At 40.3% G+C, this 23,139-nt stretch overlaps 1 protein-coding gene across 3 annotated transcripts in view; it reads right to left on the reverse strand.

Moving 5' to 3' along the window:
* The window catches only part of LOC130912954 (uncharacterized), a 101,322-nt gene that overhangs the window by 10,352 nt on the left and 67,831 nt on the right, over positions 1–23,139 (reverse strand). For all 3 annotated transcript variants that reach the window (XM_057831142.1, XM_057831141.1, XM_057831140.1), the window contains 2 exons: positions 7,514–7,600; positions 939–1,037 (listed from right to left, as the gene is read on the reverse strand). In XM_057831142.1, the coding sequence (XP_057687125.1) occupies positions 939–1,037; positions 7,514–7,600 (186 nt within the window). The remainder of the gene's footprint in view (positions 1–938; positions 1,038–7,513; positions 7,601–23,139) is intronic.

Here is a 23,139-nt window from a genome sequence, read left to right on the forward strand (position 1 = left end):
ATTGAAATACCTTCATTCAAAATTGACTACATTAAACGATTTACATGAATTACGATTGAATTAACCAATCGAATTATAAAGCTCAATAAAATAAGATAACTTAAGATAATCCTTTATCGATCTCATAGGGGTAATTCGGGTATTGCAGCAGCATCAAGCTGTTTACAGTCAAAAGTATAAAATACAGATAACTATGAAAACTATGAAAGGGGATGTATAAGGTATAAAGAACTAAACTGTAATTTACTAAGGAAACAAGAGTTTTAAATTCAGGGTTCGTACACCTCTTTCATCGCCAAATTCAAGCACTTTTTAAGGATTTTCAACAACAATTTTCTTAAAATTGTTAAAAAGGACTTATTAACACTAGAAGTCCCAGAGAATTCTGAAGCATGAGTATTTGCCTTGGTTAAACGTTATCGTAATGTTTTTCTTTCTTTTTACAATGAGGCAGACATGATATCTGGTGCCTTCACACAAGTACGCAAACGTCTTCATAAATGTTGTACGACCCCAGATGGCTCAAGAAATTTAGTTTGAAAAGTGCTGATTCTGAAACCCCCTGGGATGGTGCGTTCCCGGCGGCAATGAACGTTTTATGGCAAACTCTAAGCGCGTCAGATAGCAGGGCTGCTGGCGCAGTGATAGCATACTGATCAGTGGCCCGATCATAAGTCGCGCACTGTTGGCCATTAAGAAAATGGAAGGCTTTTAGGTATGCCTTATAGTGCAGAAACTTGACAATGTTTTATCTGGGGATTTTTTAACAAATTTCTTAGCGAACTAATTACCTTCTGCTTTTCAAAATGAAAACAGATGAAGAATGGATCTACATTTTGTACAGTAGTTTTTTTTTTCAATTGCAATACTGACAAAGTTGCCACTGTTGAATGAGGTGTCAAATGCATGGCGGACAACTGGTATTAATACAAACTCACTTGATGATGCTTTGTGGAATGTGGACGTACTCCATCGGGATGATCTGTCCCAGCTCCTGCAGACTGCTCACGTACTTGATTTTACTGCTGAACTTTGAGCTGAACACAACATCCAAAATACAAATGGTTGACAAATAGGTGGCTAGCTATGGCTAAAGCATTCAACCACAATACAGTTCACTTCTCTCTATGGCCGGGTCGGTTGTCACAATTGTTTCATTTTCACGTTAGGGATAGGAATTTCGACTAATTTCCCTGCTGACTAGTCCCATATTTTATTTGCGAAGAGTCAACTATTCTATATGCAAGAAAATTCGCAATTGATACACATATTAAATAAAAAGTTTAAAATGCAAACATTTTATGTATTTTAGGGCTGCAGCTATCGAATATTTGAGTAATCGAGTAATCGACTGAAAATTCTATCGATTAATCGAGTAATCGGATAAAACAAATATATTTTTAGGTAAAGAGCAATTATAGATATACATGAGAAAACAAGACATTTTATCATTTTCAGTCAATCAATGTCTTTATTTTTGATGTATATTGTTAAAAACAGCCAACAATTGCATCTCAGATGTAACTAGAATTTTAAAAAATGACTAATTCACTGTTTTCACTCAAAAAACCTTTAGATCTTATTTTTAAAAAGTAAATATATATATATATATATATATATATATATATATATATATATATATATAAACACACCTAAAAATGCCTTTACGCTTGATAACACACATCACTTAAAAGTTAGGATTTTTTCCCACGTTTTTCAATTAAATATCTATTTGTATCAAGCCATTTTTAAGTTCTAGTTAAGTTTTAAGTTAGTCTAAACTGTAAGTCCTGATAGGATTTTGAGTTTTTGCACTGTTCAAAATAAATGTATGATACAGGCTGTATTGGAGCACATTAGGGACTAGTGCTACTTGGTGTTTTATCCAGCAATGACTACTGAGCTAAAATTGATAGTTAGCATTATTGAGTTTTTATTTGACACCCTCATCACTCCACAACGCTATGTTATGTTAAAGCCTGTATGAAAGACACGTTAGCCACGCATCGAAAGCGGTCTTAATTAATTGAAACCTAGCCCTCCGCAGTGCTAACGTAAGGTGAGCTAGTAGTGACAGTAACGTTAATCTTATATATTAGCGCTTAGCGCTCTTTATTAGCGCTTAGCGCTCTACTGCTTTAAGATGGCGGCTGTTTGCTAACGCTGCCCAGACGCGGCCTAGTCTTTCACTGTGCATCTAGTTCAACATACATGTGATCTCTATGAGACGCACCAGATGCTACCTGTTACCAATGTAGCATTGTGCGGGCTAGTATTTAGCAACGTCGGCGTCGTTTGTGGCGGCTGTCGGCTGCGGTAAGTTTTTTTTCCCCTTCTTCCTCTCCGCACGTGACAGCGCGTTGTCCCGCATTAAAAGTAGTCCTAGCAAAACGTGATGCTTAGAGCTGTCAAAATAAACGATTACTCGAGGTGAATAAAATTACTCGGATCAGTTTTTAAACTCGAGTTACTCGAGTTGCTCGAGTATTCGTTTCAGCTCTAATGTATTTACGAGCTATTTTGGCCCAAACATTCAGGACAAGTTGTTTATATAAATTGTATTAATGTAAAAAAAAAAAAAAAAAAAAAAAAAAAAAAAAAATCCTGACTGAATAAAATTTAAACAATTGAAAAAGAAATACATTTCTGATACGTTCGCCAAATCTTCCCCAAACTTTGTGTCCCTTCCCACTTCCCACTCCTACGTGTGTGGAGGTGGGGGTGTGTGTGGGTGTGTTGGGGGGATGGCGGTCATTTCTCTCCCTGGCTGCACAGCCTGTTTACAAAGAGGCAGAGGCACGAAGACCAAAGCCCCTTTCGGACTTGGAGAAATGCACCGGGAATTACCCAGGTTGGACACTTGTCCCGTGTTGGTGACTCGGCGCTCCCTGTGCGTGGAGGGCGTCTGGCGCGATTCCAAAACCCTCACATTACGTCATTTTTGGTCGGCATCGGCAACAAAATAAACAACATATTTTCAAAGATAGATGATGGATGGACTGTCTCTTTCTCTGCTCCACGATCCAGTAGTACAGTAGTTGAATTTCGTTGTTTCCAGTTTAATTTAGCCATTTCTAGTTTGCCAAGTTGATAATTGCAATGTACTGTATTTTTACAGCTTTTCGTCCTACAGCGAAGAAAGAGGAAATGACAATCGGTCCACCATGATATTTACGTCATCAGCCTTCATGCTGTGACCGGGGAATTAACAGGCTTCTGTCATGCATGTTGCTTCTCGGTGAAATCCCGGGCATTATACTGGGATGCGACCCTGTTAATGTCCGTGTCATTTCCGTCACAGTCGACCTGGGATATTGCTTTCAGACATAAGGGCTGCCCAATTAAACCCGGGGACTTAACGAGAGTTTGGCGTATGGCTGAAAGGGACTCAAGGTGCATGATGCTGCGTTTAACCCACTGGTAAAAAACTCGCTTAATTATGAGTTTCGTTCATCAATTGTTGTCAACATTAGCTTGTCATAGTTCACCATTATATATATATATATATATATATATATATATATATATTAGGGCTGCAGCTGTCGAATATTTTAGTAATTGAGTGTTTGACTGAAAATTCTATCAATCGAGTAATCGGATATAACAGTTTTTTTGTTTGTTTTTTTTTTAGGTAAAGAGCAATTATCAATTTTCATAAGAAAACAAGACATTTAATCTAATACTGAACCATTTTCAGTCAAACAATGCGAATATTTTCGATGTACATTGTTTAAAACAGCCAACAATTGCATCTCACATGTGACTACTGTTGGAATTCGCCCCTCCCGGCCAAGCCGCACGGAAACTGCGACAGCCGAACGGAAATGGTGCGCCGCTGCTTACCGCCTCCGTGTGCCAACCGGGAGGGCGGAAATTTCACGCGATCACCTCTTGTGTTAACCTTTTGCACTGAATCAATGTTCCAAAAGTTTGAAGAAGGCTCACCGAAAACAGGTTGACAATTTATTCGTCGACAATGGTCAAAAACAGGGCAAAAACAGACGACGGAGGAACAATGCTAAATCCAAAACATGGCTACATAGAAAAGTTTCCGAGCAGCGAATCTTTGTTATCTCAGTGTCCAGTGTTTTTTGAAGGCTAGGCGGTGTGGGCTGGGCCGAAGGTGTGGCTGAGTGTTGTTTCGGGACCATCCCTCTTCTGTCCGGTTTTGGGCGGTTAGGTTCGTCTGTGGATGGGACGTGGTTGCCACAGCGACCGACGCTGGTCTTGACGTCCCAAGCGCACGCTATCAATTTGATATCCGGGAGACGCTATTTGTTTTAAGACAGAGCGCGCTGCTCTTTGTCCTTGCAGTGGCCAGGAGAACTGATTGCGAAGTTGGTGCGTCAATCTTGCTCGTGACTCACACGTTGGGCTTCTGTGATAAGATGGCGTGTATCTATTCTGCTTCTTTTCATTGAACTATGGTGTGTTATTTATTTTATATTAGGTGTGTTAAAGTAGTGCAGGCCTACAGTAAATATGAGAAATGATACTATTCCCCGTTATATTACAGGTGTTAGAGTAATGCAAACAGTTAGACGGTGCCTACGAGAAACGGTACCATTTTTATATTTCCCCCTCATGAGCCCCGATAAGGTGATTCACTTTACTGTGTCCAAGGGCATGGAGTGAAGTCTGCCTAAACTATAGTTAGATGAATGTGTTAGACCAGTACTTCTCAAATAGTGGGGCGCGCATGCTTTTTTTTTTTTCTGCCGTACTGGAATAAAGTGTACTTGCGCATCCACTCAGTGGGTGGCAGTGGCGCTCTCATTTTCAGAGTGCGTGCAGTATTTTTGAACTAAGGAAGAGCACTCATCACACAGAAAACAAATATGAAGAGCAGTGCGCCGCCGCCGTTTTCGAAAGCCGTTTTCCGACCGGACTCACTCACGCAGCGACCCACTGTCTTGTCCGGTTCTTACGCCGCCGCCCGATAAGTGCCATTTTCGGCTTGGGATCGTCACGACGACCGCCCTCACCTACGGTTCTACCTCGGCCGCCGAGAATGCGCTTTGTTCATGCCGTTTGCCTTTTAGCTTTGACTTTTAATACTGTGGGTGATGAGGAAAGACTGTTTACTGTGTCTAAAAATAATTATAGCGGACCGCCAGAAGCCAAATCAATTAAGACGCCACTTAAAGACATTCGACCCCAATCTCATTGATAAGCCGCTTGATTGTTTTTCAGCGAAAACGTGCCGAATATTGCCAACAATCGTCCTGCTTTGTCAGTGTTATATCAGTAAACCAGTGAGCATTGTTAGCATGCTCATTGCAAAATGACTCCACACCATTGCAAAGGAGGTAATACTGAGTGTGAGCAGCAAAAATAAAAACTGTCCTTCTGTCCAAGGACACTCTTTTTTTCCTTTATTCATTTTTGTTTTTTCGTTCAAATTTTTTGGCATATTGTCCTCATGAGTGAATGTTTCTAATCAATTTGAATTTGTTATTATTTACTGATTTTATTACATTTTATTTTTCTGTATCAAATGGTCAAAAATGTACCTTGAGTGTATTTTTACAGTTTGAATGTGACTTTTTTTTTTTTAATTCAGGCAAATTGATGCACGTCAAGTCTTCTCTGTTACAAACAAAACAATGTTAATAAAGTTATACTTTATTATAAGTTGATCTATGTTACTTTTTTTCTTTATTAGAAAAAAAGGACACAATATTAGGCAGATGCGTATTTATAATAGTAATTTTATAGACAAATAATACTATTTACAGCGGCGGCAGAGAGTTTGGGGGGGCGCGAAACATTTACGTCTTGCTTGGGGGGGCGTAGCAGAAAATAATTGAGAAGCACTGTGTTAGACTAATGCAAACAATGATATGGTGTGTGCAATAATGGTACCTATTCCCTTCACTACAAAAAAAAAAAAAAAAAAAAAAAAAAAAAAAGGACTAATTCACTGCTTTCACATAAATAAACTTCTATATGCAAAAAATCTTATTTCTTACCTAAAAATGTCATTGCACTTGATAACACACATCACTTAAAAGTTGGGTGTTTTTCCTACGTGTTTCAATTGAATTTTGATTTGTGTCAAGCTACAGTATTTTAAGTTCTAGTTAAGTTTTAAGTTAGTCTAAACCAGGGTTCACTAAACCCAGACCTCTGTGCCACTTTTCCTGTCGTGTTTTCCACGTCTCTCTCCCCTAACACACCTGAATCAAATGATTATGTCATCAGCAACCTCTCCAGAAGCCTGATGATGATCCTGATTATTTTGATTCAGGTGTGTTGGAGGAGGGAGACATAGAAAACACGACAGGAAAAGTGGCACAGAGGTCCGGATTTAGTGAACCCTGGTCTAAACTGTAAGTCCTGATAGGATTTTGAGTCTTTGCAGTGTTCAAAATAAATGAATGATACCTGCTGTTTTGGAGCACATTAGGGACCAGTGCAACTTGGTGTTTTATCCAGCAATGACTACTGAGCTAAAATTGACAGATTTATTATGTTTTCGTTTTACACCTACATCACTCTACAGAGCTATGTTTGTACAGATTAAATAAAGCCTGTACGTATGTAAGACACGTTAGCCACGCATTGACAGTAGTCATAATTAATAGAAACCTAGCCCTCCGCATGGCTAACATTACGTGAGCAAGGAACAGTAACGTTAATCTTATTTATTAGCGCTGAGAGGTCTACTGCTTTAAGATGGCGGCTGTTTATTAATGTCGCTAAGTCTGTAATTTCGTGTCTAGTTCTATAGACATGTGATATCTATGAGATGCATCAGACGCTACCTGCTACCACCGTAGCATCATGCGGGCGTAGTTTTTTGCAACAACGGCATAGTTTGTAGCATACATGCAGACGTATGCTTTGCAATAATTTAGCCTTGCACAAAAAATGTAAATCTTAATTTACATAAAAACTTGATCTTACAGGAAAAAAAAACTAAGGTCAGATTTGGATCCAGCACTCCAAAATGACATAGGAACAAGTTTTAATCAAAGACATCCTGACACGTCTTGGCAACTGACAAGCATTCCCATTGTGGCTTTGGTTGGTACACAATGGGGTTTATTTGTCGTACACAACTGAGTGTCAATGTGCTCTTTACAGTGACAGTAAAATCCTTTGAATCTTTTGAACTGCCAATGGTATGACAGCCATCCCCATCGAAATTGTGACAACCAATTCCAACTCGTGTTTGTGGCTAAAAGCTAAACTAACAGCTAGAAATCAACAGATTGAGTTGATTGAGAAGCAACTGAGAAAGTGAATAAAAACTGTAGCTTTGTCCTCAAACCTTTTAATTGTAATACTAAAAAGAACAGTGAAGACCTTAAATTTTCTTAAATTGACCTTGATAAATAAATGCCTCTTACCTCATGGTGAAGTTTCACCCTTCAGTAAAGACAATGGATTTTTTTGGCGACCAAAACTGTGTGACAACTAACCCTGTCCTCCTTTACAGTTTTTGAAAGGGTCTGGTTAGTCCTCACTCCTGCTACGAATAATTGACGTTGTAAGAAATGTGATGAACCTTATGAAAGGCCTGGTGATGCCAAGTAGTGTTCTGATGAACCAGGAAGGATGGACGATGATAAACATCTTCAGGTTCTTCTTCAGCCTGACAAAAAGAGACTCAGCATCATTTCGAGTAATACAATCAATTTTATGGGCCAATTGTGGGTAAAAACTTTTGAATTAACTGATTTAAGGATGTTACAGGTGGAATAATCAGAGGTGGGTGGGGTAGCCAAAAATTGTACTCAAGTCAAAGTAGTGTTACTTCAAAGTAATATTACTCAAGTGGTATTGCATCTATCTACCATGATAACTGGAGGTTGCTACCTGTACCTGCCAGCCCCATTCTCACTTCTTTTGAATACTCCGCCTCACTCTTGGTCGTTCTCCCACAACGATGACCACTATCCACTGACCGCCGAAACCTCACAAGGACTTTCTAAATGATTTTTCACAACGGGTTATCCATCTTTCTTCCCTCTGTCAAACTATTATGATCCTTGGTGACTTCAACTTTCATCTCGACAATCAAAAATTCCGACTCACAACAAGGGACATATTTTGGACTTGGTTTGCTGCTCTGGCACCATCCCTTCTGATTGCAGGCCCCGCCCATTAATATACTTTGACCACTCTCTACTGTAGTTACTTTTACTCTCAAAATCCCCTTTTCAAAGATCATCCTCCCCAGATCAATTTTGTTCCGCAAGACCAAGAGCATTAACACCCAAGCATTTTCTCGTGACAATGGCAGCCTTCCACCCACAACCTCGACCAGTTCACCCGCCGATTTTGTGCCTCATTACAATACCCATCTCCAATCACTCCTGAACAACCACGCCCCCCTAAAAACCCTTTCTGTTTCCTTCACCCGATTCGCACAATGGTTCACCTCTGCTCTCCGCCTACTTAAAGTCATGAAACCGTCAGTTCGAACGTCTGTACAAGAAAACAGGACTATCAATACACAAAGAAATGTACAGTTATCAACTGACTTTATACAAGGACTGTAAGATGTGCTTTAATGCTTTTGCATGCTAAGGTTAATAATGTGTGTTTAAAACTAATAGCTATAACTGTAAAGCTTGTTTTTGGGTGCCAAATATACAGTATTATGCCAGTTTGCTCTTCCACAGCTATTATACGCGCACTCCCAAGCTATTATGAAGAATAGTTTTAGCCCATGATCATGTGCTCACCGGTGATTGATCACATTCTGCTGATTGATAGAAGCACACACATATATTGATTCATCACACAACGTCTCAGTACTTTTCCACCAAGCTACAGTACTTTGAGTGTAAATGTGGGGTCAAAACAAAGATATCTTGCCTGCTCAGGTAATTCAATCAGGAAGGTTTAATCAGGAAGTGTGACTGTTCAATCACTGACTAGAATAAGGAATTTGCCCGACCGAACCTGCCACGTTGGACAACAAGTGTTGTAACTGTACTTTACTCATCAACAAGCCCTCAATAAAAGCTGCACTCCTCAGGATGAAAGTCAGAGAAGCTTGTTGCGAGCCAAGCGCTCGCATCAACCTTTTTCTCCTGACAGCGTAAAACCTTATCCCTGTCTCCGTTCTGATCCTCTCTCCGTCCTCCCTCAGGTCTTTTATTATTTTCTTAGTACAGTAGTAAGATTAGACCCAACATTTCTTGGTGCCGAAACCCGGGACCTAAAAATCCGCGTTCATCCGGACCGCCGCGGGGCCAACGGACGCCGCCGGGATATTTACGACCTTTTTCTCATGAACGGACGGCTGCGCCTTTGTTCCTGCGACGACCCGGATTGCCGGTGACAGGTCCCAGACGAACCAGGGCAGGACGGAGTGAGGTGGGATAAAGTTTAATTAAGTTGTTGACGCTTTCGGGTTTAAATACAGGGCGGATTGAATTGTGAAGTCGAAGTACTGACTCATAATAGTTCGAAGTACGGAACATCCGTTAAGTAAACCGTTGAAATTTAAACCATCCTAGTTCGAAGTACTGAACTATTGTGTGACGAATTGCGTGCATTTAAAGGGTCTAAAAACGTTACGTAAACAGTAATCCTCGAAGTACTGAGGACTAACACACAGGCGATATTTTGCGAAGTAAAGACAAAATATTGCGGAAAGCGGGCCGAAGTACCGAGCCATAAAAAGTTATAAAAACGTCCGAACCCGGAGTCAGAGACAAGGTAAAGCAAACATAATAGCGTGATAAAAAGCAAAAGTGAAAAGTCCGTGCACGGCAATAAAATACAGGCGACCAAAACTGACCACAAAACAACTAAGAGATTAAATTGGCGACGTAAATAAAACGTAAAAGCGTTACGTTTGAAAACTGATAAAAACCAAAAGTAAAAATGGCAAAAGAACAAAGCAAACAAATAAAAAAACACCCTGATGTAGTGTTCATGCAGGAACAATTTCCAGGAAGTTGTTGTTACTTAGGAAAATGGGTAAAAAAAAAACAAACAAAAAAAAAAACATGCATTCGACCCCACATTGAAAAATGAAGAAAATATGGCCAAACTGAAGAAAGAATTGTTGATGAAGAAGCAACAGACAAAGGGAAAAACGAAAGGGGAATTCGGTCGAAAATAGGAATTTCTGTGTATCTGTGTTGACAGTTTGTCTTTGAGCTCAAATTGTTTGTTTATCTTTTGGTCTGGTGTGAGTCATTAGTAGAATGTACGGTGACTTCGAGTTGTATTTGAAATTGTACTGTCTTGTATGATAAGTCATTGTGGATAATCATGGTTGTTGTTATGTGACTGATTATGAGGCTGCGTTGTGTCTTTCTTTCATGATTTTTCATGTTTATAGTGATAATTGGTGAATTGTGCTGTTGAAAGTTTGAGTAAGTTGTATTGAGGAAGGTAACCGTAAGTCTAAGTAAAGATGGGTGGCGAATGTGTTTGGTTGTTTGGTGGACGTCCGGAGTGACAAAAAGGAATTAAGAAAGTAGGGTTGAGAAGGTTTTGGGTGTGTGAGAGGAGTGTCGATAAGCGAGGGAATTGTTTGTAAATAGCTGACCGTTTATTGCGTAAATAGCTGACCATAAGTTGCCCAAAATCGGGAAAAAAAAATATAGAAGTTTTTCAACATGTGGAGTGCGGCCCTTCGGTGGCCCCTATTTGCAACATGGGGCCCTCGACGGCATCCGCTGGGTTTTTGCCCAAATTAATTATAAGGGAAGGTTGTAATGGCAGCTGGGAATATTCCAGCCTTTCCCTTGTACTATTTAGGATATGAATTTTTGAAATGGAATCTCATTAGAGATAAAAATAGACTATTGAGCTAAATTCAAAATAAGAACGCTCTTAAAAGAAAATAAGAGAATGGCTAAAAGAGAAAGAAAATAGTTAATGTTTGAAAAAGGAAAAGATCAACTGTTGATAGAGCTATTTGAAAACAAACTTAACAGATTTATTTTAAGCAAAGAGCTGGTATATTTGATAAAAAGCAAATTAGATTGTTAGAAATGTTCTTCATTCAAGAATAGATATTGTTCAAAATATTATTTGAAAGTAAATTCTTCTGAATTCAGGTGAGAAATGACCAACTTTTAGATGTATCGAGCTAATAAGAACAAATAATAATATTTACTCCAAGTAAGTAGAGTAATTTGAAATAGATTGACTAAATTAGATTTTGAAGTACATGGCAAAATACAGTAAGAACTGTCAAAAGACTTCCCATTAATTCTTGGGAATGATAATAGATATCAATACAAGTCTTATAGATAAAGATAGGTCCAAATGTTGATTAGCAAACTCCTGTTGAGGGAGGAGCAGCGGTTTAGCATATGTCACAAAAGTTTTAGCAGACGTTAGAGCAATTCTAAACTTGCCGCTTTTTAAGAATGGCAGAAATAGTCTAAGCTAGGGAAATAAGTTGTTACAGGGAGTGTATAAATAAAAAGAACAAATCAAAAGTTGGGATTAAAAAACGTTCTAAAAATTCACACGGAAAGCAGATAATTCTACCAACCTGGAGTGAAATACAAATGGATGTTTTTTAGTGCACGAAAAGGCATTCTTTGTTCTCCTCTGGACTGCTGAATTATCCTCCATTATAAATTATATGGATGTCAGTTGAAAATGATTGGAATTAAAATTTGAATTGAATGCTATAAGAGGTAGTGTTTTAAGTGTTAAAGAATAGCAGAGAAGTCATAGTGGAATAAAAAAAGATTGCTTAAAAGAGTATTGCAGTCCCTCAATACTCTCCCATGCAAATAAAAAACTTTGCCTGGGTAAAAAAAGTCAGATTTTGACTTATGTGGACAACACACCGTATTATGGAAAATTCCAATTTGAAATAGAAATTTAAATTGATTTCTAAATTTACCCAAAAGATACCCTAGGCCTATTGAGATACTGTATTTGACTAAAAACAATCAATCGAATAGATTATAATTGCGTCGTGGAATCGTAATTTTTGGATCACATGTTGATGAATCTTCAACAGTGACCCAAAGGTGAAAAGACATTTTTGTCAGCTCTAAAGAATTTCCAAAATAAAGACAAATTCATTCCATTTTTGTAATCTTGAGTGGAACATTGCGCGATATATTAAGGCCACTGCAAAATTCAATTTACTGATTAAAATGGGAGCTGAAAAAAAAAATTGATCATAAGCAAATACTGACATTTGCCAAGTGGAAATTATTATACTGGGAGAATTGTAACTCTAACTCTGGGTTGATTGCGGAACGTAAACTGTTTTTGATACGGTGATAGTAACGGTAACACAAGTTAAAACAATTACTGGATGTAATCAAATTACCGAATGCGTTAGTCATTTGTAAATGTGAAGCCCAAATTAATGGCCTTGATAACGTGTCAATTGGGAACAGACTAGCAGATGAAGCAGCTAAGATAGCGGTTGTAAATCAACGCAATAAAGCTAAAATACACCTATTAGCTGAAACTGAACCGCAACAACTAATAGATAAAAAACTTAAAGGCTATCAAAACATAGCATCGCAAACAGAAAAGCAAAAATGGGCGATGAAAGGTTTCTACCAAAATTATTGATCATATGGGTAGCTGAATTGAGCCACATGATTGTCAAGTGTCTACAGGGGGGAGGATTGAGTTGGTAAATAATTGGTTAATAGACACTATGACAATTGTGGCCCAATGGCTGTAATTTAATTCATACTTGAATTTTTTTTTAAATTCATACTGGAAAATTTTTTTTCAACCAGTGTTTACTTTGCATAAACAAGGTTAAGAGAGATGAATAAGAGGGAGGTTCCTAGAACCATCTGAACTATTTAAAACATTGCACATGGATTACATTGAGTTAAATAGAGTGTTGGGGAAAAGATATTGCCTGGGGAAAAATAGATGTATTTTCTAGATGAGTTAAGATTTTTCCTAGCGCACATGAGGATGAAAAACCAGTAATTAATGTAATATGTGATAGACTTATTCCAACATTTGGCATACCTGCCATTGTCCAAAGTAACAATGGACCCCACTTCAGAGTTGAGGGCCTAATGGAAGTGGGCAGACTGTTAAACATTGAAATGGAAAAAAAAGGAGAAAACCCATTGCATGTACAGACCCCAGTCAGCTGGACTAGTAGAAAAAGACAAATTAATAACAGACTGATGCAGAAGGAAAGAACTTGCCACTTTTTAGACTTCCAGATTGAAACCCAGGACCTGTTAAGGGTTCTGGCAGCATTCCAGCTCATATAAAGAAACAGTTTGATCCAAGACAAGTTCGCGACAACAATGATCTGCCAGAATGTTCTGATCCACGGACTCTCAAGGTGCGGGTCGGAGACTTGGTGATCCTGAAAGTGTTGCAGCGTGCCTGGTGGGACAGTAAACGCTGAGTGAACGCTGGGACGGTCCTTACGAGATGGTGGGCTTCAGCCCGACTGCAGTGAAAGTCTCCGGAGGCACTGGGTGAATTCGTCAGTCCCAGTACAAGCTTTTCCGGTTGCCAGAAGGACCTAGCGACGCCAGTCCACCAGGCCCTGATTCCTAATGTCCCGACCTCACCTAAAGTCATCAAGAGCGGCGGAAGGGTTTTCCGCTCTGCTGGCAGTCTGTCCGCTCCTGTGAAAGACCAGAGCCAAGCCTGTCGCTCCAGGGGACCAAGTCTTCATCAAAATCAAAAGAATTGGTCCAGCCCACGTTGGGAAGGCCCCAACAAGGTTCTCATCGCCACATCCACAGTGGTCAAGGATGAGTCTGACACGGACAGTGACAACGAGGACACACTTGTCTAAAGCAGATCTACCGTGCACTCATCGAAGACACCTCGGCACTCTACATATGTCAAAAGAGTTCTTGAATGTACACACATTTAACCGTCACATTTATCTACCATATTAAAGTGTATGTTGTCCGTATTTTTTCCAGAGATGCCAGGCAATGAGGCTCTCGTCCCCCCGAGGGGGGAGGGAATAGGGGAATTTTGATCTAGCAGGTTTTCGCCCTTATCTGGTTTCTCAACTCCAATGTTGTGGTGTACTGTTGACAATTGTTACTAAAAAACCGTCTTGAGAAAAGTAATGGTTAGATGTTAACGCCAAGTGCCAATTGAAGCGCTTTGTTTTAAACCCACAACAGGAGGGAAATGTAAGATGTGCTTTAATGCTTTTGCATGCTAAGGTTAATAATGTGTGTTTAAAACTAATAGCTATAACTGTAAAGCTTGTTTTTGGGTGCCAAATATACAGTATTATGCCAGTTTGCTCTTCCACAGCTATTATACGCGCACTCCCAAGCTATTATGAAGAATACAGTTTTAGCCCATGATCATGTGCTCACCGGTGATTGATCACATTCTGCTGATTGATAGAAGCACACACATATATTGATTCATCACACAACGTCTCAGTACTTTTCCACCAAGCTACAGTACTTTGAGTGTAAATGTGGGGTCAAAACAAAGATATCTTGCCTGCTCAGGTAATTCAATCAGGAAGGTTTAATCAGGAAGTGTGACTGTTCAATCACTGACTAGAATAAGGAATTTGCCCGACCGAACCTGCCACGTTGGACAACAAGTGTTGTAACTGTACTTTACTCATCAACAAGCCCTCAATAAAAGCTGGACTCCTCAGGATGAAAGTCAGAGAAGCTTGTTGCGAGCCAAGCGCTCGCATCAACCTTTTTCTCCTGACAGCGTAAAACCTTATCCCTGTCTCCGTTCTGATCCTCTCTCCGTCCTCCCTCAGGTCTTTTATTATTTTCTTAGTACAGTAGTAAGATTAGACCCAACAGACCAAATCAATGCAGCCAAATCAACTCACTATTCCGGTCTCATTTCAGCTGATCAGCACAACTCTTAAAACCTGTACTCACTCCTAACCAAAATCACTAAGCCTCCCGATCCACTCCCTCGTCTCATGTGCTCTGCTAATTTTTGTGAAGCAATCCTGACATTCTTCTCCACAAAAATCACTGACATTCACCAATCCCTGACTTACCACGGAGCTGCAGTTTCTGGGACTGACCCTTTTCCCTTTCATGTTCCTCTCATCAGCCTCCCTCTCCACAACTGAACTTCCTTCAATCCCGGCTATCTCTGACATCATCACCAAATCCAAACCCACTGCCTGTCATCTTGATCCTCTTCCCACTGCCCTCATCAAAACCTGTCTTCCCTCAATTGTCCCCCTCATTACTACTATCATTCACTCCTCACTCATATCCGGTACGGTTTCTTTCCTTCATCTCTCAAAACTGCTTCCATCACACCCATTCTGAAGAAACCCAACCTGGATCCCACCAATTTCAATAACCTCCACCCAATCTCCAACCCACCTTTCATTTCCAAAACTCTTCAAAAAAAACGGTGCATCTCAACTAGGGGTGTGGATCTCCATTACTGTGGCGATTAGATATGCATCTCGATGCCCTGCCAGCGATACGATACTTACGATTAATCCATGTCTTCGATACGATGCGATATGATTCACCCACCATCCCATTTTGATATGATACAATACAACCTGTTCCCGATACGATGTGATGCACTTCGATAAAGTGCGATACAGCTGTTTGTGATGCTTTTTGATAAATTAGTTCAATAAATGCGATTCAGTGTGAAGCAAAAATGATATATCGTATTTTATCTACTAAGCAAGCAAACAAACAAAAAATAAAATGGCAATTAAGTATGTTACAAAAGGCTTTGTTTCATTAATATAAGAGTAAAACAAAACAAATAAAGATAGCTTAAAGATGCTGTACGTGTTAACGTTACAGTAACATTAATCACTCTTAATGAGTGACTTAAAGTAACATTTTGCAATGTCTATATCCCTGTCTGCCAGACAAAACTTTATATGAAATACACACAACTGCTTGTGAAAAGAAGAATACAAACAACTTGGCAGTGACATCTGCTGTAAACTGACCACTCTCACAGAGTGTCTTAAGTGCAATGTCCATACATAAAAAACAATAACAAATAATAATCTTTCACAATTAGGTCTATCTTTAACAAATCACAACTGCTCGTGAAAAGAAGAATACAAACAACTTTGCAGTGAGTGACATCTGCTGTAAATCTGCTCATCTTGCATCATCTGCTGTAAACTGAGAACTCTCCTCTGAGTGTTTTATTTACAATGTCCAATATATGCCTGTGAGTGCCAGCCAAATAGTACTATGAAAATAAATAATAATAATAATAATAATAATAAAAATAACACTCATTATAAATACAGTGTGCCGTCACTGTCATGTATGATTGAGTGGCGCATGACGTCCAGCCATCAGCTGTAGGTGCAACTCTGTCAGCGTTGCGCAGTGACGCAGTTATCTCCGTTTTTACTTGTTTATACAGAGGAGATACTTGAAGCCTTCTCCTTCAACAACATTATAAGGCTGGATGTCTTTGCAGATAAAAAATGCAATGGCCTCAGTTATCTCTTTAGCACGGGTAGAGCTTGCTGGAAAAGTAGTAGCTTTACTGTTCTTGCCATAATAATCAGTTATCTTCTCGTCCTTCTCACCAGTCTTGTTGTTAGCCCCCTGCTCTATCATTTTTGCGACGTCGATACCATGCTGTCTCTTCAAGTGGGTTCCCATGTTTGTTGTGCTGCCGTTGTAAGGTTTAGAAGCGCGGCATTCTTTACAAATAGCATGAGTCTTGTCACGTCCGCCACCTTTCTTGTAAAATCCATAGTACTGCCAAACGACGGATTTGAACTTTGAGGGGGCATTGAAAATCTGATCCACTTCAGTGCCACTGCTGCTACCCTCCACCATGTTAACTTGTAGCACTAGCTGATGGTGCATTCAAGACACCTCGGAAAAAAGGACAGAATGCAGTGCAACGTGGAAAATATAGATGCAATGTTGAAGATTACCGATAAAACAGACAGCGAAAAAAATGCATCTTGATTTTACGCCGTCTTTGCACCGATGTACACTGAATGGATCGATACACTCGCGTCGCGCACCTTTTTATCTCGACCACAATCCATATCGATTATTTTCCACACCCCTAATCTCAACTGCATAACCACCTAATTAGCTATGACATTTACGAGCAGTTTCAATCCGGTTTCCGCCCCTTCCATAGCACTGAAACAGCCTTACTTAAAATTACAAACGACCTCCTAATAGCATCCGACTCTGGTCTATTATCAATCCTTGTCCTCCTCGATCTCACTGCCACCTTTGACACCATTTCCCACACAATCCTTCTCAACAGACTCTCCTCCATTTCCCACACAATCCTTCTCAACAGACTCTCCTCCCTTGGTATCACCCACACACCCCTTTCCTGGTTCACTTCCTATCTGTCCGACCGCACACAATTTGTCAAATTCGGCCCCCATAAATCTCAATTCCCTCCCTGTCTCCGCTGGCATGCCCCAGGGTTCTGGCCTGGGGCCGCTCCTCTTTATCATTTACATTCTCCCCCTCGGTTCCATCTTCTGCAAACACAAAATTCACTTCCACTGTTACGCGGATGACACCCAGCTCTACATTTCCCCAAAACCAACTGTCTCCCTTCCATCTTCCTCCCTCACCCTCTTCTTAGATAACTCTTAGTTCTTCTCTAACTCCTTCCTACTCAACAGCTCCAAATCAGAGGTCCTCTTAGTTGGAACCACCGCAATGCTCTCGCATGTCCATAAGTTCTCTATTACCATCAACAATGTACTGATCTCTCCTTCTACTCCGGTTAAGAGTCTGGGTGTTATCCTCGACAGCACGCTCTTCTTCCGGTCACATATCAACAGCATCACCAGATCAGCCTATTTTCACCTTCGCAAAATTTCTCGTCTCCTCCCTTCTCTCACCCGCCATACCGCTTCCACCCTGGTCTGTAGTCTAATAACCTCCCGGCTCGATTACTGTAACTTGCAGCTCTATGGTCACCCAAACAAGTCCCTCCAAAAACTGCAGCTGCTCCAGAACTCAACAGCACGCCTCATCACTAGGACACCCGCCACACACCACATCACCCCCATCCTCCCCCAGCTTCACTGGCTTCTCGTCAAACAAAGAATCAATTACAAGATCTTCATCATTACCTTCAAAGCGCTCCATGGCTTGGCCCCTCCCTACCTTTGCAATCTACTCTGTTTAAACAATCCACCCCGTCCACTTCGCTCTTCCAATATCCTCCCTCTTTCCGTCTCTCCACCTTAATGTGCTTTTAATCTTTTATATTTTTAATATCTTTTTTTTTTGTTTTGTTCATACTGTGATTCCATCTCTCTTGTGAAATGTCTTTGTGTGGCTTGAAAAGCGCTCTAGAAATAAAATGTATTATTATTAAGTAAAAGCAAAAATTGGTCATCCATAATATGCACTCAAGTACAAGTAAAAAAGTATTTGGTGACAAAAATACTCAAGTAATTTTTCTATTTTTAAAAATGTGTTTTTTTTTTCCTCAGCACAGTTACCTCTATGAACTGTTATTATTATACGGTACTATAACCTATTACATAACCACATTAAGCCAAACAAACACAGTGATCCCTCGTCTTTCACGGTTAATGGGGACCAGAACCCGATGTGATATGTGAAAAACCGTGAAGTAGCCCCCCCCCCAAAAAAAGATTTTTTTTGTGTGTGTTTAATGTATTTATTTTGATTTAGCATTGGAAAGACATACATATAACACTTTTCCCCCCAAAGGATCATTTAAAAAAATATGTATGTATATATATGGGTTTTAAATACTTCAAATGTAATAATTATGATAAGTTTTAAACATTTCACTGTGCCACCAAATCATTTTTAAACAAGAATAAAGTAGAAAAATGCTTGTCTTTATTAAATGCTTCATTGAGTGAGTCCACTCAAATCCACTCAAGCTGCTCACTTACACAATGAGTTGCCACAGCAACTGTTTAACAAGTTAAACGAAGACTGACGCATGCGGTGCTTTGAAGTTTCGGCTTCCAAGCGTCCCTGGCAAGATCAAACCTTAACGTCGGTCAATAATCGTTAACTTTAATATGCAACTCCAGTTCATTGCCTGACAAGAAAAGCGACAGGAGCGAGAGTGAGAGACTACGTGATCGGATTGGGACAGCTCCATAAAATTCTGCATTTACTTATTTTTCAATTGAGAAAAAAAAAATCCACGATGGACTGAGGTCGCGAAATTTGAAGTACGAAGCAGCGAGGGATCACTGTACAAAAAAAAAAAAAAATCCGCCAAGACACACACACACGAGAAAAAAAGTCTTAAATGGCATTATTACCGTATGTGAATTAGAATCATATTTTGAGACGATTCGACTATATACAACAATTTAGCAAAGCACAGATGACGAGAAATTAGTCTTTTAATCTGCCGGTTAGCCACGCCTACCATTATAGGGCTTTAGCGTCCCCAACAGGTGGATGACGTCAGCGGTAGACTGGGCTCATCGGTTTTACTATTCAGCCCATTGAGAGGGAATTATTCAGAACGAGGAGAACGCGACGAAGACAGCCGCAAAATGTCATTGTTTCAGTCTCTCTACTCCAATATTTTTACAGGATATTCTTTTTATCCAAGTATTTTTCCCCAATAGCTATATACAGTGCCTTGCAAAAGTATTCGGCCCCCTTGAACCTTGCAACCTTTCGCCACATTTCAGGCTTCAAACATAAAGATATAAAATTTTAATTTTTTGTCAAGAATCAACAACAAGTGGGACACAATCGTGAAGTGGAACAAAATTTATTGGATAATTTAAACTTTTTTAACAAATAAAAAACTGAAAAGTGGGGCGTGCAATATTATTTGGCCCCCTTGCGTTAATACTTTGTAGCGCCACCTTTTGCTCCAATTACAGCTGCAAGTCGCTTGGGGTATGTTTCTATCAGTTTTGCACATCGAGAGACTGACATTCTTGCCCATTCTTCCTTGGAAAACAGCTCGAGCTCAGTGAGGTTGGATGGAGAGTGTTTGTGAACAGCAGTCTTCAGCTCTTTCCACAGATTCTTAATTGGATTCAGGTCTGGACTTTGACTTGGCCATTCTAACACCTGGATACGTTTATTTTTGAACCATTCCATTGTAGAATTGGCTTTATGTTTTGGATCATTGTCCTGTTGGAAGATAAATCTCCGTCCCAGTCTCAGGTCTTGTGCAGATACCAACAGGTTTTCTTCCAGAATGTTCCTGTATTTGGCTGCATCCATCTTCCCGTCAATTTTAACCATCTTCCCTGTCCCTGCTGAAGAAAAGCAGGCCCAAACCATGATGCTGCCACCACCATGTTTGACAGTGGGGATGGTGTGTTCAGGGTGATGAGCTGTGTTGCTTTTACGCCAAACATATCGTTTTGCATTGTGGCCAAAAAGTTCAATTTTGGTTTCATCTGACCAGAGCACCTTCTTCCACATGTTTGGTGTGTCTTCCAGGTGGCTTGTGGCAAACTTTAAACGAGACTTTTTATGGATATCTTTGAGAAATGGCTTTCTTCTTGCCACTCTTCCATAAAGGCCAGATTTGTGCAGTGTACGACTGATTGTTGTCCTATGGACAGACTCTCCCACCTCAGCTGTAGATCTCTGCAGTTCATCCAGAGTGATCATGGGCCTCTTGGCTGCATCTCTGATCAGTTTTCTCCTTGTTTGAGAAGAAAGTTTGAAAGGACGGCCGGGTCTTGGTAGATTTGCAGTGGTCTGATGCTCCTTCCATTTCAATATGATGGCTTGCACAGTGCTCCTTGAGATGTTTAAAGCTTGGGAAATCTTTTTGTATCCAAATCCAGCTTTAAACTTCTCCACAACAGTATCTCGGACCTGCCTGGTGTGTTCCTTGGTTTTCATAATGCTCTCTGCACTTTAAACAGAACCCTGAGACTATCACAGAGCAGGTGCATTTATACGGAGACTTGATTACACACAGGTGGATTCTATTTATCATCATCAGTCATTTAGGACATAGGACATTGGATCATTCAGAGATCCTCACTGAACTTCTGGAGTGAGTTTGCTGCACTGAAAGTAAAGGGGCCGAATAATATTGCACGCCCCACTTTTCAGTTTTTTATTTGTTAAAAAAGTTTAAATTATCCAGTAAATGTTGTTCCACTTCATGATTGTGTCCCACTTGTTGTTGATTCTTGACAAAAAAATTAAATTTCATATCTTTATGTTTGAAGCCTGAAATGTGGCGAAAGGTTGCAAGATTCAAGGGGGCCGAATACTTTTGCAAGGCACTGTAAATGGCTTGAGAAGGACCAGTCAGCCCGTCGAGGGGGAACTATTCAGAACGAGGAAAACGCGACGAAGAGACCGGCAAAATGTCATTGTTTCAGTCTCTCTACTCTAATATTCATTCATTCATTCATTTTCCATGCCGCTTTTCCTCACGAGGGTCGCGGAGGTGCTGGAGCCCATCCCAGCTAACTCGGGGCAGTAGGCAGGGGACACCCTGAACTGGTTGCCAGCCAATTGCAGGGCACAAGGAGACATACAACCATTCACGCACACACTCATACCTACGGGCAATTTAGAGTGTTCAATCAGCCTACCATGCATGTTTTTGGGATGTGGGAGGAAACCGGAGTTCCCGAAGGAAACCCACGCAGGCACGGGGAGAACATGCAAACTCCACACAGGAAGGCCGAAGCCCGGGATTGAACCCTTGAGCTTAGAACTGTGAGGCAGACGTGCTAACCACTCAGCCACCGTGCCGCCTACTCCAATATTTTTACAGGATATTCTTTTTATCCAAGTATTTTTCCCCAATAGCAATATAAATGGCTTGAGAAGGACCAGTCAGCCCGTCGAGGGAGAACTATTCAGAACGAGGAAAACGTGACGAAGAGACCGGCAAAATGTCATTGTTTCTGTCTCTTTAGTTCAATATTTTTACAGGATATTCTTTTTATCCAAGTATTTTCCCCAATAGCTATATAGATGGCTTGAGAAGGACCAGTAAGCCCGTCGAGGGGGAACTATTCACAACGAGGAAAACGCGACGAAGAGAGCGGCAAAATGTCATTGTTTCTGTCTCTTTACTTCAATATTTTTACAGGATATTCTTTTTATCCAAGTATTTTCCCCAATAGCTATATAAATGGCTTGAGAAGGGCCAGTGAGCCCGTCGAGGGGGAACTATTCACAACGAGGAAAACGCGACGAAGAGAGCGGCAAAATGTCATTGTTTCTGTCTCTTTACTTCAATATTTTTACAGGATATTCTTTTTAACCAAGTATTTTCCCCAATTGCTAAATAAATGGCATGGTCATGACAAATAACAGTCTTGTGCTGAATGGAATATGAAAAAATAAAAATGCATTTATTCAGGACGACATGGCAAAATTACTCCATAATGGTCAAAACTGTCGACTTCACCTTTACTGTCGCACCTCCCGAACGATATTTTATGACACCTAAATCGGACATATATCATTTCCCTTCCCCCGCTTCGGAGAATGTAAACAAACCAGAAGGCGTGACAGCTAGCCGACATGCTAACCCGAACCGAGTGATGTTTCAAAGTCTTCGAAGCGGAAAATCACACATAACTATCCTGGATTATTTGACATGACGACCCGGTTGTCGATTGTCATCGCAGATCGGCAAACCGCCCGGCGGAGAGCAATTTACAGTTCGTTCCCCGGAGGAGGGTGGCTGGAGTTGTTGTGCAGCTAACGTGCTGCTGCCAATGAGCATTAGGAGAGCTTTTTACATGCCTATCAATGATCAAACGTAAGTAGTCCTTCATTTAAAGAAAGTTTGTAGTGTTTACTTTGTAATCGCTGTATTCGTATTTGACATAATACGAAACAAGATGTTTACTCACTTCCTCGTAAGTCCAATGGTCCCACAGTAAATATCCACGGTGAATGGGAACCTTTTGAAACTCCAAAAAGGCGCATACGCCTCTCCCTCATACAGAATGATTTTTCTGCAGCCGTTTGGCTGGCGTGATGCGAAAAATAAACGTATTAATCCGCAAAATCAGCTGAATCCTTCTTCCTCATACACAACAGTACACTGTAGCGTGAAGAGGATGTCTTCTACCGTACACGTCACAGCGCCCTCCTCCTCAATGCAAGACCGAAGCAGGAAGTCACTCATTTTCATGGCACGGGATTCAAAAAACTAAATAAAAATAGCAATCGCTTCCACACACATCCAAGCGGCCCATATCATTCAGGGGCATAAAATACCGCGTGTATTATGAAATAAACATGCTTTTTTTGT

This window comes from Corythoichthys intestinalis, chromosome 3, assembly GCF_030265065.1.
Source record: "Corythoichthys intestinalis isolate RoL2023-P3 chromosome 3, ASM3026506v1, whole genome shotgun sequence".
NCBI classification, from domain to species: domain Eukaryota; kingdom Metazoa; phylum Chordata; class Actinopteri; order Syngnathiformes; family Syngnathidae; genus Corythoichthys; species Corythoichthys intestinalis.